This window comes from Siphateles boraxobius, unplaced genomic scaffold, assembly GCF_051911475.1.
Source record: "Siphateles boraxobius isolate OS27281-9 unplaced genomic scaffold, OSU_SipBor_1 46, whole genome shotgun sequence".
Lineage (NCBI taxonomy): Eukaryota > Metazoa > Chordata > Actinopteri > Cypriniformes > Leuciscidae > Siphateles > Siphateles boraxobius.
The window spans coordinates 19760120-19780317 of NW_027509097.1; the positions used below are offsets into that span (position 1 = coordinate 19760120).

General features: G+C 41.1%; 1 protein-coding gene and 1 long non-coding RNA gene across 5 annotated transcripts in view; both read right to left on the reverse strand.

The window, feature by feature from the left end:
* Positions 1-20198, reverse strand: part of LOC143710229 (uncharacterized) — a 202693-nt gene that overhangs the window by 77799 nt on the left and 104696 nt on the right. The gene's annotated exons all lie outside the window — the stretch shown is intronic.
* svild (supervillin d) overlaps positions 1-20198 on the reverse strand; it is a 195653-nt gene that overhangs the window by 30059 nt on the left and 145396 nt on the right. For all 3 annotated transcript variants that reach the window (XM_077201228.1, XM_077201227.1, XM_077201229.1), the window contains exons 7-10: positions 4874-5021; positions 4583-4666; positions 3791-3871; positions 3525-3705 (exon numbers count right to left, since the gene is read on the reverse strand). In XM_077201228.1, coding sequence (XP_077057343.1) covers positions 3525-3705; positions 3791-3871; positions 4583-4666; positions 4874-5021 — 494 coding nt within the window. The remainder of the gene's footprint in view (positions 1-3524; positions 3706-3790; positions 3872-4582; positions 4667-4873; positions 5022-20198) is intronic.

The following is a 20198-nucleotide window of genomic DNA, read 5'->3' on the forward strand; positions in this document are numbered from 1 at the left end:
GTTTGTCTAACATCAGCGTCTCATATTATGTGTCCTTGTAAATACAGAGCACATTCTGGTTCTTCCCTCCAAGCTCTGTGGATAAGTCGACCCGTTTCTGTGTCCTCCTGATCCACCAGATTGGGAGGTGTGTCGGTGTAACGGGTAAAGCCTAGTTCACACTACATGATTTTAAAACGTTGGGCTGAACTGTGGGCTTCACACTACATGACTTGCTCTCTGTGAAATCAGGAGTGTTCAACTTGTTGAGCTGTTCACACCACACGACACAACGTGATTGATCCGCAACAGGAGGTAACGCACTACACGAGTTGACAACAACTCTGTCACCCAACGATTCTATCTTGTCTACAAACCACGTTTTGTCACGAAAAATCACGCGATAAAACGAACCGGAAATGAGGCGAAACAGCACGCGCGCCAATACCCAGCGAAGAACAACACAACACGGCCGCGAATATGGACGTCAGACAGAAACTAGTGCTGCAAACTGTTTGCGCGATGATTTGCTCTGAGAAAAAAAACGCGAAAAAATAAGAGAGTATGGGCGAAAGAGTGGATCCGCATACGCGAACAGCCGGGATTGTCTATGCTTCAGAGAGAGTTGGAGGTGAGTACAGCATGTTTATGTCATCGGAGATGTAGCTGCATGTTTATGTTTGACTGACGGCAAAAATCGTGTATTTACCCACGTATTTACCCGGTGACCTCAACCCATACCTTGCTCTGATTGGCTGTTGCTCATGACATCAGTGAGGTTGAGTCGTGCGACAGCTCTGGATATCTAGCATGCTAGATATTTTTCTAGGCTCGGCGACGCGTCTGCGAGGCGTCTGCGAGCGTCTTTGATGCGTTGTTGGCTCTTTCATACTAACAGATTGGTGAGCGTTCATCGCCCGCTAATCCCCCGCGATTTGCACGCGATAACACCCTGACCTGTCGGCAAGCTCAACGATTTGCAAATCGGGCTTAAAATCATGTAGTGTGAACTAGGCTTAAGGGATTCAGTTCTTAGGTAATTGTGAAGAACACATGCTGCCTTTGTTATTATTACAGCCTTTGAAGGTTCCAGTGCGATTGCTAGGCGAAAAACTCTGAATCTGTTTGCCAAGATTCCAAAAACATTCTCAACACAACGACGTGCAAAAGAGAGCCTGTAGTTAAAGTTTCGCTTGTTGTTATCCAGTTGTGTCCTTGGGTATGGTCTCATCATCCATGGCTTCAAACCAAAGGCCTCATCTGCCACGACAACATAAGGGACAGGGGTTTGACGTCCAGGCAGGTCTTCTAGTGATGGTATGTTCAGTGTGTTGTCTTCCAATGCCTGGCTCAGCCCACACTTGGGCCCAAACTCCCCCTTCGCTAACTCTGCCATTTGTCCCTACATCAAAATAAATACATTTCAGGTCCGCATCTACTAGAGCCATGAGAACTATTGAATTGAAACCTTTGTAGTTATAGTAATGGGACCCTGAATTTGGTGGCGGAAGGATCTTGACATGCTTGCCATCTAAGGCACCAATGCAATGTGGGAAGTTCCACCTCTCCTCAAATCTGGTTCCACTCCTGTTCTGTGGACGGTACTTTGAGGTAATCCTGTTGTAATGCCTTGTAAAGAGCCTCACAGGTCTTGACTACAATCCTGGAAATGCTGTGCCTACTAACCCGGAATCTGTATTCCAGACAGAAGGTCTGTCCTGTGGCCAAGTACCTCCATGTTATTGCCAGTCTCTCCCCAACAGGTATTGCCTCCCTGATCACTGTGCCTTGCCTTCTTAATGATGGTTCCACCAGGCTCACCAGACTGTTCAATGTGTTTTGCCAAATTCTTAACCAGTTTCTGTAACCAGGAGCATCTTTGTCAGCCAGCTCCCTCAGTAGTTGGCTGTAACACCCCCTCCTCCTCCTGAGCAGCCATCTTCTGGTCCGCGTCCTTTTTTCTTTTTTGCTAAAATGAATGAAATTAAAAGGTTACCCGATTAATTTGTTAACATGTTATGACACAGTGATATGGTATCTATATATATCTATATATGATATTTCCATAACAAAAATTAATAACAGTAATTTAGCCTAATTTAATAAAAAAAACTCTTGAGTCATTAATCATATGCTTTATAGGCTACTAGCATTTTGAAAGCAAAACAAAAAAGAAAAAACAGATGGAATTTATGCATGTAATATTAATTAATTTATGTAATAATAATGGCAAATTATTTTTTAAGTTTTGTGTTAAAAGTGATACTTACTTAAGTAAAATCATTGTTGAAGAAGCCAAGACAACAGTGACAGCTGCAAAAGTTTCAGCATCCATCTTTGAGGTGTCTGTATCCATGGCAATAGATTTGCTCCTCTCGGATTGGCTGCTGCCAACTGTACGTTGCCCTAATTAGTTGCCCTGTGTCTCACCTGGTTGCCCGTTGACGGCAACATTGCCCGGCAACATTGCTCAAAAAGTTGCCCTGTGTATCATCACCTCAAGGCATGAAAAAAAATTTTTTAAGGAAAAAAACATTTAAATATGTCATTTTTATGATCAAAGGTGAGTTTTAAGGGATAAAAGTATTGACTACAGGGGGACTTTAACTGGTAAACTACATTCTAAATGTGTGTATTAAACACAGCCGTCACTAGTAGAATAGGGCACTTGCGGATGGATTGTTTTTTGACCATAAGAAACAGTAGGTTATCGTTAGCGCTGCTCGAGCGCAGAAAAACTGCAGCATCAATTGTTGTTGAGGAGAGTTGAAGCAGCTTTAGTACCTTTACTGTGCTAGTTTTAAGACTGTGTTTTTATTAATAACCTTTGTTTAAATTACACTTTGAACACGATTTATTTGCACATTTTGTACACAAGTTTTAATAAACATCGACTTGGACACCAACTGCATTTCCGTTTTTACATCTTGGCGTGATCCTGTTTGTGACTTCTTGGGTCCCTATCTCAGCTTCTGTTGAACTTACCCGTAATACACAATAAATTGTCACATTGGCATCCAGGGGAGGTTGCAGACAATTTTTCACTTAATATTTTAAGCACAAGAGAAGCTGCATATTTTATATAGGTAGAGATCTGTTTGATGGCTATTAAATATAAATGCTTTTTTTTTTTTTATATATACAATACAATAATTAAGAAACAGTTGAGTAGAAATCCCCAGAAATTCAGAGAACCTCTGCCATAGATGATATCACCTCATAATTCATATTACATAGGTGTCCAAGAGAGGCTTATTAAAAATATTACTACAAGAGACAAATATGGACTGCAGCATCTTAAAGAGTTTTTTTTTTCTTCTTCTGTGCAACAAAGATATTTTGAGAAATGTCGGTTTTTTGTCCATACAATGGAAGTCAATGGTAACAAAAACAGTTTGGTTACTAGCATTCTTCAAAATAATTATTTTGTATTCAACAGAAGAAAAAAAGTAATAAATGTTTGGAACAACATGTGGGTGTGTAAATGATGACTGCATTTTGGGGTTGTTGGTTAACTATCCCTAGAAATTAAAGCAGTATCTTACTTGGGCGTGTCTGACAGTAGGATGCTGAAGTCTTCTTCCTCGCCTAGTAGTACACTGGAGCTCAGAGTGGTGGGTGATAAGCTACTGTAGAAGCGCCCAAATGTCTCTTCGTCATCCAGGGTCATCACCTCCTTCTCTTTCTCCTCCATCACCTCGATGGTGGAGTTCTTCATGCCTGTGCCTGCATGTTAAATGAAGAGAGATCACTGCATAAAACTATATTATGCGTTAACATGCAAATTGTTTAGAGTATTTCAATGAATAACCTTTATTGTGAAGTCTGTCTAAGAAGGACTCCAGTTTGTCCAGTCTTTTATCTCCCTCAGCATCAGGATGTGTGGAGATTTCTGTTCGAGGGACATTTCCAGGCATGAAAGAAGAACACTTTGTAGAGACAATAGGGACTTTAAGCAACAATAGGGACTTTAAGCAACAGCCTCTGGTGGAACCGCAACGGCAGCAGGAAGTAAACGGTTAACTGCCCCAGTTAAAGGCAGGGTAGGCAATGTGCATCTAAAACACTTTTTGTTTTAAACACTAAAACACTAAAATTTGTTTAAACTGTCTTTATATAACAATACATATCTAAAATGTTAGTACTTTGAAAAGGAGTTTATAAAAATAAAGTGTCTGTAGTCCTCTCAGTGTTGCAATAAACACAGCTCATTATTTCATTCGGACCGAGTGCTCTGATTGACTGGGTGACTGTCACTCTCCCTCGTTGCTATGACTTTTAAAAAGCAGGAGAGGGTTGCTTTGGCCATTTAATGATACACATAAACAATTACAATGCCACATTCCATAAAAAATAACATTAACTTTCTTAATCTTTCACATAGTCGCGACAACGGCAAATCAGCTGTTCTCCCGTAATAGACGGTTACAGTAGAACGTCGTAAAGTAGCCTAGCAGTTAAAGTAGCGCATGCGCAACAGAACGCCAGAATGCCGTTGCCGTTCCACCAGAGGCTGTTGTTTAAAGTCCCTAATGACCCTGACAGTACATTATTGAGGCAAATGAGTATTCAAACAGGGTCACAGAAGATGTCAGATGTATACCTTCTAATGGTTTGACTGGTGTACTGATGCTGGCCTTCTTGCTAAGGATGATGGGAACATCCTCTCTGTTGGGTGACACTAAGCCTGATGGGAAACAGATGCGTTAACATGAAAACATTCTTGTCATTGCTTAAACCACAGAATGGACATTAAAACCGGATCTCCTACAGTATGTGCAGGAATTATGGTATGCAGGAAACGTCTTCGTTTGTGCATTTACCTTGAAAAAGTTCATGTCTCTGCACAAAGCTTAGTCTTTGGCTAAAAAGTAGGCAAATTATTTATCCCCACCTCTCTTAGCCATTCGCCCAGCAACAGAAAACTGGGTGGAGTCATTAAAAGCTCCTTTGCCTTTAGTTTTCCATTGTTCCTCTTTCTCCTGCAAGATCTTCATCCGATCAGCCAAAGACATCTTTGGTTCTACATCTGCAGAAGATTTCTGAAGAGAGAAAGTGAAAAACAACATGAATCCATTGCACTGTTCCACTCTGAAATCCCACTTGTGCTATAGAGATTGAGAAGTCAAACATGCTCAAATTGTGATTTATAAGTTTGTCTTACAAGAGAAAACCTTCTTATTGAGCTCATCTGAAAAACAAAAACAAAAAAAAACTGGTGATGTAATATAAAAAAGTACAGATACTATCCGTATACAAACTGAATGTTAATGCCAGGTGTAATGGGAGCCATAAGCCCCATACAGATGCTACATTCTCCAGCTGAGCTTTCAGCTGTGAGAAATTAACATCCTAATATGAAGCAATGTAATGCACACTTATCAAAGTCAAACACAAAAAGCTTCACCTTTCGATAGACGAGGGGTCAGGAACCTTCTTTCACCAAAGAGCTTTTTTTTATTTTTCATTTATACATTTTCTTGAAAGAGCCAATGAAAAAAAACAAATATTTTACTATTATTATTAATTTACTAAAAACAATTTTTTTCAATAACATTTCAATAACAATAACATTATTTAGGTCCATAGCAAATTAAAAAATAGAAAAAGGTAAGAAACAATAACCTCACAGTAAAAGCCCTGCATAATTAATTCCATAATAAGTTTCCACCTGAACAGCTTAAAACCTCTTCAGTGTGTGTGTGTGTGTGTGTGTGTGTGTGTGTGTGTGTGTGTGTGTGTGTGTGTGTGTGTGTGTGTGTGTGTGTGTGTATGTGTGTGTGTGTGTGTGTGTGTCCAGTCACCAGAAATGTTTCATGCTCCTCTGAATTCTTTATTTTCACCATCTCCACAAACTAGCTAAGCAACTGCTTGTATCTGAGCACCAGAGGTTACTATGGCTAATCACACAGGCATAGAATATGGTTGTGATATACACTCACCTAAAGTTTTATTAGGAACACCATACTAATACTGTGTTTGACCCCCTTTCGCCTTCAGAACTTTATTAATTCTACTTGGCATTGATTCAACAAGGTGCTAAAAGCATTCTTTAGAAATGTTGGCCCATATTGATAGGATAGCATCTTGCAGTTGATGGAGATTTGTGGGATGCACATCCAGGGCACGAAGCTCCCGTTCCACCACATCCCAAAGATGATCTATTGGGTTGAGATCTGGTGACTGTGGGGGCCATTTTAGTACAGTGAACTCATTGTCATGTTCAAGAAACCAATTTGAAATGATTTGAGCTTTGTGACATGGTGCATTATCCTGCTGGAAGTAGCCATCAGAGGATGGGTACATGGTGGCCATAAAGGGATGGACATGGTCAGAAACAATGCTCAGGTAGGCCGTGGCATTTAAACGCTGCCCAATTGTCACTAAGGGGCCTTAAGTGTGCCAAGAAAACATCCCCCACACCATTACACCACAACCACCAGCCTGCACAGTGGTAACAAGGCATGATGGATCCATGTTCTCATTCTGTTTACGGCAAATTCTGACTCTACCATCTGAATGTCTCAACAGAAATCGAGTAAACCCTAGAAATGGTTGTTCGTGAAAATCCCAGTAACTGAGCATATTGTGAAATACTCAGACCGGCCTGTCTGGCACCAAAAACCATGCCACGCTCAAAATTGCTTAAATCACCTTTCTTTCCCATTCTGACATTCAGTTTGGAGTTCAGGAGATTGTCTTGAACAGAATCACATCCCTAAATGCATTGAAGCAACTACCATGTGATTGGTTGATTAGATAATTGCATTAATGAGAAATTGAACAGGTGTTCCTAATAATCCTTTAGGTGAGTGTATTTGACTCCTTAATATGGTTGCATTCACACACAGTTTAGTTAATTATGGGAGTGACAACCACATTCTACCACAAACTCACACCTGTAAACTTTTGGAACTAGCAGCCGCATTCTCTGCAAACCCTCGCTGTGTGAACCGCACTGGACAACTAGTCTGTCACATCATACAGTGAAAGAACAGTTCCGCATTTTCATTTTCGTTTCGTAATAACAGAGACGAAGATTTGAGCATATGTCATGTAAAGGTTTAAGACTCTGTCTTCTATTGGAACTGCATATTTGTGTGGTCTGGTCTATACCACTCAGGTATAAAAATTGCTGTCTTTTAATTAAGATTTGACTGATGATGAACACGAGCTATCGACAGTGATAATATCATGTTTTTTGGGCGTCTTTGATATGTACTTAGTTTAATCACTGTCACTATGTTTACAGTTGATATTCATGGCAAGCATGATACTAGAATACGGGCTTGTGACTTTAGTTGTTAGTTCATTCAGAAAGTATTGAAGCTGCTATAAGCTGCTGTTTGAACTTTATTTCGAGAAATAAATACTTCCATAAGTAAATGTGATCGTCATTTTACAAACAGCGTAGTCATAAAAACAAATGATTTGCCATTGATTGGTGTTGCACGCAAAAAACAGTTGTGCATCAACCTGACACCTACATACAGTAAACACTTTACAGTTGGTTATGACTAAGTCATTCTCTTCAATATCGTATGTAACTTTAGAGATGGCCCCTAAATTTGTGAATATCGAATGTCCAATGTAAAGCCAACTTTGTGCCAGTATTTCACTGGAAATGCTTAGCGTGAAACTTTGCATGTTACGTTCATATTCTGAGTCCATCTGTTTGCCTGTAGCTATAGAATAGCCTACATACCCAATAAGGTGCGGTTTTGGTCTTTTATATCACTGTATTAGTCCATTAAGCTACGTTAAGTGTTTTTCACCCATGATAAGCTTTTTATATGTCCCCACGGCATGGGGGAATCCTGCCTGGAGTATGACGTATTGAGGGAACCCCTAGTACTGCAGCACAGCACCGCAATCTATAGGAAACTAAACAACCGAGAGAAATAAATGACTAACTCAAATTTAAAGTTAGATCTGCACATCAGCATTGGGGAATAACAATCTCATTCACGGTAGAGAAAGCTGCTTACATGTACACAGGGAATGAAACCGTGAAGACATTTAAAGCAACAATGTCTTTTATTTTCGCCGCTAGGGGCCGCTAACCATTACAGTAACAAAGGCGTAGGTTGTTGACGCAGTGATAAGCGGAATGATGGGACTTGCTGTCATGCTGATGGATCTAATAATGTTTATGGATAAGTGAAAACATTCATGTTTTTTAGCATGACTGTGGAATGAAGCAGGTCACGATTGCTAATAAGAGAGATATCAGTGCCACACGCGAATCCCGAGGATATAAAGAAATAAGGACATTTAATTCTACCAAACTACCCGTAAGAGCTGAATTACTAACATGTAAGAATAACAAAAATTCTAACATTTCATCATGTTGATGTAACATTGTATATAACATTGATTTGTTTTATGTACATTTGCTCACCTGTCTAATAAAGTACATGCAACAGCATGACTCCGCACGTGACTCTGTACACCCTGTCAAGTCGTGACTCGTGAAGCTCTGTCAAATCCAAGTTAGTCACGGACGTGGAGCTCTTGCCATCTCGAAAACGCCACGCTGATATTGATCCTCGTTTTGTCCCAAAGTCTGCTTATGTTAATGTTTGATTGAAACAACAACAGCGTGCTGCTAGATGTTACGTACTACTCAGTTGTCCACGTCTGTCGCCATGGTCACTATGGCAGTACACGCGGAAACCAGGGATAATGCGGATATTACGTCATTGACAGGTAACGTAAAAATTTGACACTTTTTAAAATTGTGAATTTTTCTGAATTTAGTCTTGGAAACATTAAGGATAATGGAAGTACACAATTGAAAAAAAAAGTATAACACTGTGCAAGTGGTCTTTGGATATTTTGATACAAAATTCTTACATATTGTACCTTTAACTAAAAGTAAACAACTTTGTGTCTTTAGATTTTCTGTATATATACTGGCCCTGCAGTGTTTCCCCTAGGATTCTTTTTTAGGGGGGGGGGGGTGTACTGCTAGTGTTGCGGAGCGGGCGTGTTACGGATACGTGGTGTAATTTTTTTGCAATCAAAAAGCATGTCTAATTAATTGAAATCATGTATTATGAATCATTAAACAATACTTTTTTTTAAAATATATGAAAAAAAATGTCACACTAATTAATTCTGCGCTAATTCACACTAACACTAATTCTGTGTTGTGTTTTTCTGGTAATAAAATGAAGACATAAAACAAAAATTGTATCATTTATCATCAATTTTAATCATGTGAAATTAAATAAACTTTTTGTCAAATAACTTGTTGCACAATGAGCTTTACTGTTAAAATTAAAACATGGATTATTCCTTAAAAATTTCAGTTTTGATGATAATTTATTTGGATTAGTGTTAGTGTATTATTACATTGGGACATATCTAAATTCTAATGTACAACAGTAATATATTTCTGTCAAGTTAAACCGAACTTTTATTTTGACGGGTTGCCGTGAAGACCTTTTGAGTTTCTGTGTGTTTATGTCATGATGATAGTTGTTCTCAAATGAAGCGGTTAAATGATCACGAAGTAGGGTTGGGAACATACTGTCTATGGCCGTTTCTCAAAACCAAGAATGCAAAGAACGGACTTGTGTTCTTGGGGAGAACGCTCTTGCTAGTTGTTCTTGGAAGTATGAACTTACAAGGTGACGAGCACACAGAACGCTGCTGACAGTTTGAGGCGATGTGTTCTTGCTGGTATTGCGCAATACCCCCGCACAGCGCCGTCTTCAGTACCCAAACATAACAAGAATTATTGATGATAACCGCCAGGTTTTTAGCATGACTGGCCGGTTGGCTCGCTAGCTACACCCGCGTGCGCGTAAGGAGATTCTTCACTACCGAAAATGTTTGAGCATATTTTCGATTCGCCATAAATTTTCGTAAAAATGGCAATATTTGAAATCAACACAGTAGATTTCTCGCATCAAATGCTCTCAGAAGTGAATTTAGTGATGAAATAGCATACGAAATTGTAGAAAAACGACTTACTGTTGTTCTGCCTTTCTGCTCCCCGCTCCTTCCTCGAATGCCGAAATGAATGCTGGGATATTTCTGCCGTCAAGTTCACACAAGTTACCAACCAATGCATCCTCGGTAAAATGGGCGTGTCAAGAACACTTCCGGGATTTTTAACCGTTCTTGCCAAAATGCAAACTTGTGTATTGAGACAGTACTTGGGCAGCGACTGATGACGTTTCACAAGTCCACAAGAACACAAGTACAGACAAGAACGCATATTGAGAAACGGCCTATGGTTGGGAATCGTAAGAAATTTTTCGGTTCCGATTCCGGTTCCGCCAAACGATTCCGGTTCCGGTTCCCATTCAATAAAAATTATTAAAACTAATACAAATAGTAGTACGGGGAAAATACACAATCCTTTTTGTGTTTTATTTCTGATAGGCCCTACTTGTCAAATGAGTTTAACAGACTGGCAATGTCAACAAATGCAACATATTATTTAGCAATATTTTTTTCTGAAGGAAAATAAAAAATGTTGCATTCTCAAGGATAATTTGGGACCTCTCCTATATCTTATTGTATATCCAGCAGTGGAATACCCTCTCAGAAGGGGTAGAATATGCTTGAACACACATGTAAGATCCAGACAGGTGAAACATAATATTTTTTAAATCGGTTTGAATGATTGATTTCTGTGAAACTTCACTTGTTTCCTTACTGGATTAAAGTGCTCTAGCAGTTAATAAACAGAAATGCATGCGTCTTGCGGAAGAACATTGTAGCCGGAGCTACTTCTCTATGTTTATGTCAATGACTCGAGTGAGTCACGCAGGCACTGGGCTACTCCGCAGCAGTGCCGAACCGACCAGTGTAAAGTAGTCTGAGTCTAAACGCTTATTACAGCCTTACCGTAGTGATTCAGGATAAGACAAAAACACGTTTTGAAAAAAGGCATTCATGATGTAATCGCTCATTATATACATTTTGTAAATTCTGAAGCGAATTTTCGTTATTTGAAGCGACTTTCAAAAGGTGTTTTGACATCAGTGTTTTAACATCAGTGTTTATTCTCGAACTATAAACTTTTATCTCAGTACTTCTGTGATCATTTGAATATTTTTAACACAGAAATATCGATACTGTGTTGTTGAAAAGACAGAAAGTAAAGCTAACGTTAGATGTTTCATGTCAGCGACAGCGCAAACAGATTTGAATGTCCCGGTGTGAAGTTTTTGTCATTTAGGAATAAGATCGCGTGGGTGTTTGAATCGAGATCGTTTAAAGATTAATGGTGCAGCTCTACTGTCTTATTCTCTCTCTCTGCGTTGATATCTGACGCAATTTTTTTTAACTTGTTATACGAATAGCGCGAGGGACAGTGCATTCATTACAATTTTAATATTTATGTGGTGAGACGTCGCTATTAAAGGATAAGCTCCCAGCACTTCGTCCACACATCGCATCAGAACCAAAAACACTACCGGTTCTGCATAAGAACCGGTTCTCGGTTCCCAACCCTATTACGAAGTGACTTTCAGAGTGGATCTGGAGCCTGGAGAGGAAGTTCATGCGTTTGTGTCTTCATATAGGCCAAAAAATAGCGCAAGCGTCACACGTGCTTCAGTGTGTGTGTGTGTGTGTGTGTGTGTGTGGTAAATGAAACTGCGCGTCGGCGGCACCATTCATTCACACAGAACATGCAGGATTCGTATTTAAATAGTCTTTGTGTTTTAATATTCACACACACTAGTCTACATCGCGATTTGATTTCAAGTGTACTGAACTGCTTTCTATTTTTTCCTCAAATTTACAAATTCCGTGAAATTCCGCGTTATACACTAAATTCCTTTTTTATGACTGGATTTCGTCAGCATTTTAGGGGGGGCGGGGGGTCGTTTTGGGGGGGCGGGGCGCCCCCCCAAAACAATGGTAGGGGAAACACTGCCCTGATAATCATCACATACTCTTACTGGCTTTCTTAATTTCTGTAAATCCGTTTCTGTGAATGAATGACTCTCTCTCTGTGAATGAATGACTCTCAGCCAGCTTCTGCACCTGACGCACAGCACGAGGACTCAACTTCTTTGATTGACCCTTGCGAGGCCTGTTCCAAGCGACAAGCAGCTTGTACCACCTGCTGGTGAGCCGACTAACAGCAAATGGAGATTATGGATCGGTACTCCACTGCTATTCCTGAAGTCCCCGGATGTGAAATGTTGAATTTTCAGTCGAATTTGAATCAATGAATTTCCGGAAGCTAATTTGTAAAGTGAAATAAAATGGAGTGAAAATGGCCTGTCGAATATAATAGGATGTTTTTAAACAGACCGAATATTTGACATACTTGGCCACTCCATCACCTTCACCTTCAGCTTCCTCAGCAAGGCAGTTGTGATCTTGGCGGTGTGTTTAGGGTCGTTATCATGCCGTTCGGCCCAGTTTCTGAGGGGAGGGAATCATGTTCTGCTTCAGTACATGTTGGAATCCATGTTACTCTCAATGAAGCTCAGCTCCCACCACCATGCTTGATTGTAGGCAAGACACAATTTTCTTGGTACTCCTTAACAGGGCGTCACCACACATGCTGGACACCATCTGAGCCAAACAAGTTCATCTTAGTCTCATCAGCCCACAGGACATGGTTCCAGTAATTCATGTTCTTGGACAGGTTGCTTTCAGCAAACTGTTTGCAAGCTTTCTTGTGAGCCAGCTTCAGAAGAGGCTTCCTTCTGGGATGACGGCCATGCAAACCGACTTGTTGGAGTGTGCTGTGTATGGTCTGAGCACTGACAAGCTGACCTTCCGCTTCTGCAACCTCTTAAGCAATGCTGGCAGCACTCATGCGTTTGTTTTTTGAAGCCAGCTTCTGCACCTGACGCACAGCACGAGGACTCAACTTCTTTGACTGACCCTTGCGAGGCCTGTTCCAAATGGAACCAGTCTTGGAAAACCTCTGTATGAACCTGGCCTGTACTGTAACTCAGTTTCAGGGTGTTACCAATCTTCTTATAGCCTAGGTCAACTTTGTGGAGAGCAAAAATTCTAATTCTCACATCCTTAGAGAGTTATTTGACATGAGGTGCCATGATGAACATCCAGTGGTCAGTATGAGATAATTATACTCAAAGCACAATTTTTAACTGCTCTAAAACAAGATACCCAAATTTGGTCCCGTCAAGCAGACAAAAACATGAAAATGATTGCAATGATACACATACAGCTTGCACTTATGGTGTACTCACTTTTTTTGCCAGCTATTTTGACAATAATGGCTGTATGTTGAGATATTTTCAGAGGACAGTAAATATTTACTGCCATACAAGCAGCACATTGACTACTCTAAAATATGTTCAAGTTTAATTTCTATAGTACTGTCCCTTGAGAAGATATACTAAAATGTTTGCTTAAATGTGAAGGGTGTACTCATTGGACAATCTTGGTGTTGTGTAGAGCATGTTGTCTTGTTTGGGCACAAAGCAGTAGTGCGGAAGTAGGGCAGAATCCTCATGCCCTTGGACCAAGGAGGAGACTGCAATCATGCATCTTGTATAAACACGAGCCAGAGATAGACTGAATGGTAGGACTCTGAACTGATAGGCGAATTATTATTATTATTATTATTATAGGCTTGATCCTGAAAGCTTGATCATTGGAACATCATGTGGTGGGAAGCAAAGGGAGCATGGAAGCAAGCGTCCTTCAAATCCACACTCATCCACGTCTCCTTTCATCATAGATCGAAGTACGTTGACTGTCCTTAACATGGAAGGACTTTATGAACACATTAAGGGCCTCAAAACCGTAATCTTTCTGTGGAACAAGGAAGTAATAATAATAATACATTTATTTTATTGAGCGCTTTCAATCAAAGTGCTTTACAAAAAGAATATAGTTAAAATACAAACAGTACAATAACAATTTAAAATCGAGACATCCATACATCCATCCCACTCAGCACACAGGGCCGCAGGGGGCTGCAGCCAATCCCATCCCACATTAACGAAAAAGGCGAGGTACACTCCAGACAGGTTACCAGTCTCTTGCAGTACATTAAGACAGTAAAAAGTAATACCACTATACAAAAACATCAAAGATAACTGAACATTTAGGACTCATAGGCAGCAGTGAATAAGTAGGTCTTAAGCTTTGATTTAAAAACCTCAATCGAACATGCCAGCCTAATATCTGCCGAGACTGATATTAGGCTGTTCCATAGTGTAAAAGACTGTTCCATAGTGTTGGAGCACGAAACGAAAAGGCTCGCTCACCAACCGTTTTATTCCTAACCTTAGGTACAGTCAGAAGTCCTGTCCCGTGGGAGCGCAGCAACCGTGTAGGCACATAAGAGTTTAGAAGATCAGACAAATATAATGGTGAAAGGCCATTCACTATTTTTTATGTTAACAACAAAACCTTAAAATCAGCTCTAACCTGAACAGGGAGCCAATGCAGTGAGGCCAGCACAGGAGTTATATGCATGTATTTAGATGATCCAGTCAGAATACAAGCTGCAGCATTCTGGACCATCTGCAGACCTCGCAAACTTTTCTTAGGCAGTCCCGAGAACAGTACATTACAATAATCCAGCCTAGATGTAACAAAGGCATGGATAAGGGCCTCAGCATCTTTCAGTGCCAATATTGATCTAATCTTTGCGATTTTTCAGAGATGAAAGAAGGCTACTTTGGTCACCTCTTTAATATGCAAATCAAATGACAGTGACCGATCGAAAACTACCCCAAGATTCTTTACTCTATCCTTACACTGAATGAACGAATCATCAATGGACAGAGTAAAATTGTCATACAAATGACCTAATTTAGTTGGTCCAATAGCTATCATCTCAGTTTTTGCTGAATTGAGTAACAGGAAGTTAGCTGATAACCAGCTTCTCACAGCAGCCAAGCAAGTCGATAACTTAACTGAATCAGATGCATTTCCTGCAATAACTGGCATATATATTTGTAAATCATCAGCATAGCAATGAAAAGCAATCCCAAAAGAACAAATGATTTGACCCAATGGCGCTACGTATAACAAAAATAACAGTGGACCAAGGACTGAACCCTGTGGAACCCCGTGCTGAAGAGGGAAAGGGTCTGAAAATGTGTTATTATAAAACACACATTGAGATCTCGCTGAGAGGTAGAACCTCAACCACTTAAGCACCTGACCAGAGATGCCGAAGTATTTCTCAATTCTATCCGAATGAATACTGTGGTCCACAGTATCAAAAGCTGCACTAAGGTCCAACAACAAAAGGACAGATGTTAAGTCTGAGTCAGCAGCCAGTAACAAATCATTTACCACCTTTGCGAGTGCTGTTTCAGTCGAGTGTTTTGCTCGGAAAGCAGACTGCAGCGGCTCAAAAAGAGTATTAGATGACAGATACTTTAAAAGCTGATTTGAGACCACTTTCTCACATACTTTAGCTAAGAAGGCCATATTAGAAACAGGTCTATAATTTTCCAACGAGTTTATATCCAGATTTGGTTTCTTCAATAGTGGTTTAACCACCGCAGATTTAAAGCAAGCCGGAAAAACTCCTGTGGACAGTGAAAGGTTTAAAACAGCTAAAACATACAGTCCTAATGTTGGACATAATTCATTAACAACCCACGCAGGCAAAGGATCCAATGAGCAAGTGGTTCCTCTTGCAGATACGATAATTTTAGTCAACTCGGCTAAGGAAATCGGCTCAAACTCATGGTAGGCCTCTCCAGCAGAAAATGGTCCTGTGATAGCGCAGTCTAAACCCCCAACCTCAGACTGCGGTATCATAGTGCGGATGTCATTAACTCTCTTATAAAAATACATCATAAAATCATGTGCTGACAAATCGATACTATTTACTGGCTGCTGACACTGTGTAAGTCTATTAACAGTTTCAAATAAAAGTCTAGGGTTATGCTTATTATTCATAATCACATTAGAAAAATAGGCTGCCTTAACAGTAGCCATCCTAGTCTGATAGGTGATCAGACTATCATGCAATGCCCTGTAATAAACTTCAAGCTTAGTATGGCGCCATTGACGTTCAATTTTTCTACAGCACTTTCTGAGAGTCAATAACTCATCATTTAGCCAATGTGTATGATTTTTTGGAGAACACTTCCGTGTCTTGGCAGGGGCTACCCACTCCAACAAGTCCCGGAGTGCACCATTAAAGTTATCTGCTAGACAGTCCACCGAAAAAGCTTGGCTAAAACATGGATCTATCACATCTGGTAGTTTCAGAGTTAGATCAATATAACGAGATAACCCAAACCCCGAGTTCTCCCCCGTATCCCCAACCGAGAGTGAGGAACGGGGTGACAGAGGGAAGCAGAAAACTGTCGAGATAACAAGGCGAGTCGACTCTCCACTGTGCATATATACTGTAACACCTTTTAAGCCTCCTTCCTGTTCACAGGAGTGGTGATATACTTAGGAGACTGTGCTCACTCAATGGCTGGCTGTCTAAGTGGTGTCTGCAAAATAATATAGAATTCATAGACTCATAAAATCATGTGCTGACAAATCGATGCTATTTACTGGCTGCTGACACTGTGTAAGTCTATTAACAGTTTCAAATAAAAGTCTAGGGTTATGCTTATTATTCATAATCACATTAGAAAAATAGGCTGCCTTAACAGTAGCCATCCTAGTCTGATAGGTGATCAGACTATCATGCAATGCCCTGTAATAAACTTCAAGCTTAGTATGGCGCCATTGACGTTCAATTTTTCTACAGCACTTTCTGAGAGTCAATAACTCATCATTTAGCCAATGTGTATGATTTTTTGGAGAACACTTCCGTGTCTTGGCAGGGGCTACCCACTCCAACAAGTCCCGGAGTGCACCATTAAAGTTATCTGCTAGACAGTCCACCGAAAAAGCTTGGCTAAAACATGGATCTATCACATCTGGTAGTTTCAGAGTTAGATCAAGTAAAGCATTAGTGCTAATAATATAACGAGATAACCTTGTATTCTGCACCATTTTCCCCATACTAATTGAATTAGGGATAAACATGTCAAATAATATCAGCGAATGATCTGAAATTGGTAGGGCACTGATATTATTAACTGACACAGACAAACCATAACTTAGCACTAAATCCAATGTATGACCACGCTGATGTGTAGATTCAGACACAAATTGTGTGAAACTAAAAGAGTCAATAACGTTTAAAAAGTCTTTAACTAATGGATTATCATCTATGGATATTAAAATCACCAACAATTAAAATCCTCTCATACTGCAAAATGAACCTAGATAAAAAGTCAGCAAACTCTAAAATAAAAGTGTCATTGTACTTAGGTGGACGATAAATAGCAGCAATCAAAACCACAGAAGGTTTAATTATAGTAAAAAGCTGCGATTCAAAACTAGAATAAAGATCACAATTTAAAATCTGTTTGCATTTAAAACTGTCTTTAAAAAGTGAGACGATCCCCCCTCCTCTTCCAGAAAGTCTCGGAGTGTTGAAAAAGCTGGTGTTAGGAGGACAAAGTTCAATCATGGGCGATTCATCACCCTCACGCATCCACGTCTCGGTTATGAACATAAAATCTAGAGCATGGGAGTCACAAAGTTCGCGAAGAACAAATGTCTTGTTTGACAATGACCGGACGTTCAGAAGACCCATCTGGACCTTTATTTCTCCAGCGACCGATGACATATTGCAATCCAATACATGCAAGTTATTCACACACACACCGCCTCCTCTGCATCGCCTCCTCTCAGCCCAATAGGGTCGCAACAGCTGATCGGACGCTGGGCGCACCTGGCAAACAGGTTGAACACACCGCTGCCGATGCACCAAATCCAGATACCCATAGCATGCAGGCATACCAACAATCGGGTCCATATAAGTCTTTCTCAGCAATGTTTTTAGCTTAACACGCTTTCCAGAGCGTGTACTGCGAGTACGTCGACGTCTCCTGAGAGATCTCATCCGGGGCAGGAAAGCCGCGTCTTGGCGGCGATGTTCCTCCGGTACCGCGACCAGGAAAAATGGCAGACCCACACCATTTCCACCCTCGACACTGGAAAGTCTCCCAAAAGAATCCCAAATATCGAACAGTGCCTGGCGCCCATAAACCAGCGACAATTTAGCGCTACTCACCAGCAGAGACGCTACCAGGAGCAAAATAAATGGCATAAACAATGATGATGAGACCAAAACAGGAGCAGAGAATTGGCATGCCATGACAGTCGGCGCCATCTTTTTCAAGTACGTATGTGGGGTAAAACCCGTCCCTCTGACTAAGGGGAGGAACTTTTTCTATGGTTGCACAGTGAAACGACCGACTGCTGGCCCCAGAGCTTCAGGGTTTTTGTCTTCTGCCTTTAGGACCTATAGGCTTCCATCCTGATGGTGAAGGTGAAAAGGGCGACGTCCCAGGGCCTCTTCAGCACCTCTATGTCACTGTGGTGAGTGAAGCTGAGAAGTGTTGTGTTGACACACTCACCCCTAAAATCCACTGGATCCGTCTACGGTGCGGAACGTCAGCGTCGCGGATGCCGGAGCTAATCGCAGCTATTATAGTCAATGCTCTTAAGTCCACTAGCTGCGGACGCAGCGCGTCTCAGAAGCGTCCCAGAAGCGTCTCTCCGCTCTGAGACGCTTCCAGTGGACTTTGACGCCGAGGTAGGGACGCATCAAAAACGTGGCGCTGACGTTCCGCGCCGTAGACGGATCCAGTGGATTTTAGGGGTCATTGCTCTGAACCTGGGTATCATGGGTAACCCAGAGCCAATGGCATCCTAAAAGGTGGTGCCTGTGGGAGTTAGTTGTCGTGTGGCTTCTGACAACTTCATTCTCTTCTCCAATACCTCGGAAACATTGGGGACAAAGATATCCCAGTACAATTGGCAGTTCTCTCAATGTCTTTTTACAATCTTTAGGTAATCTTGCCTGAGCCATACCTGGCTGTTAGAAGGGTTGCTGAAAGTGTCTCAAGTTCTCGAGCCACCTGACCCATCGTCAACAGAACCGTCTGTAAGAACTGTGGTATAGAAGCGTCAACATTCGCTGACTCTAATGTGTTATTGCAGACAAGAAGCATTAGACAGATAGAATTCGTTGCTCGAGTTATAAATGCTACAGACTCATATGCCTTCTTCAAGAAAGTGTCAGTTCATCCATATTGCGCACTTGGGCAGCGTACATTGCCTCTTAGAGCCTCAGCCGTGCGGGCTGTCTTAGACCGCCTTCTAGGCACATTGGGACCTGTAAGTCAACTAGAAAATTTTGTCACAAAGTCCTTAAATGGTGGCATTGCAAACACATTACTATCAGCAGCTTGTCTAAATAACAAATTGGTTTGAACGGGCTGGACAGTCGATTTCTCAAGACCCAAACGAGCCACAGCCACCTGCAAAACAGATAAAATATCATCTTGAGAACATGGGCCTGCGCCCAATGAATGTACAGACCCACAGCTCGAACAGCCTGCAGCAGATAGGGTGGAGAAAACATCATGTGGGAGGGTGGGTTGCTTGTTAGGTTCCACCAATTCTTCATCAAGAAAGTTTGAATTAGACACGCTCATGGAGAGAGCATCTAAATCTATAGCATGTGGGGGTTGTTAATCACGCTCATCCACTGGTTTGTTCTTGATATGTGCGGCCGACACTGGGGGTTGTAGAGACTGAAGAAGAAGTTTCATCTACACCATTTCTGAAGAGGGAGTAGCCACAGTTTTTGAAAACAAATGTTCCAAAGTTTCTGTCTGTGATAAAGAATTCTACTTGGTCGGCGGAGGGCCAGCAGCAGCCGACATACAACACTTTTGATGGCGCGGAGCTGTCTCTCTGACAACGGTAGCAAACTACAATGCAGTCAGAGCCTCCTTCAGATGCGGAACCCCTGAAACATGATGGGCATCGATCGTGTCCATCGTCAGGTAGAAACGTATTTGGACACAATTTGCAACTTGAAACGGAGATGAGAGAGCTATGATCTATGACTCAGTAAAACAACAAAAATAAATCTTTCATAAATAAATAAATGTCCGATTACCTATGGCAGTTGTTTTCACGAGTTCAGTTACAAATGACCGAATGGAGTAAAAAATATATATATATAATATGCGTATTTGGCATGCTGTCCAAGGGTATCGAGGGCTCCGAGCTTGGAATTTAGCCCAAACCCCGAGTTCTCCCCCGTATCCCCAACCGAGAGTGAGGAACGGGGTGACAGAGGGAAGCAGAAAACTGTCGAGATAACAAGGCGAGTCGACTCTCCACTGTGCATATATACTGTACCTCCTTTTAAG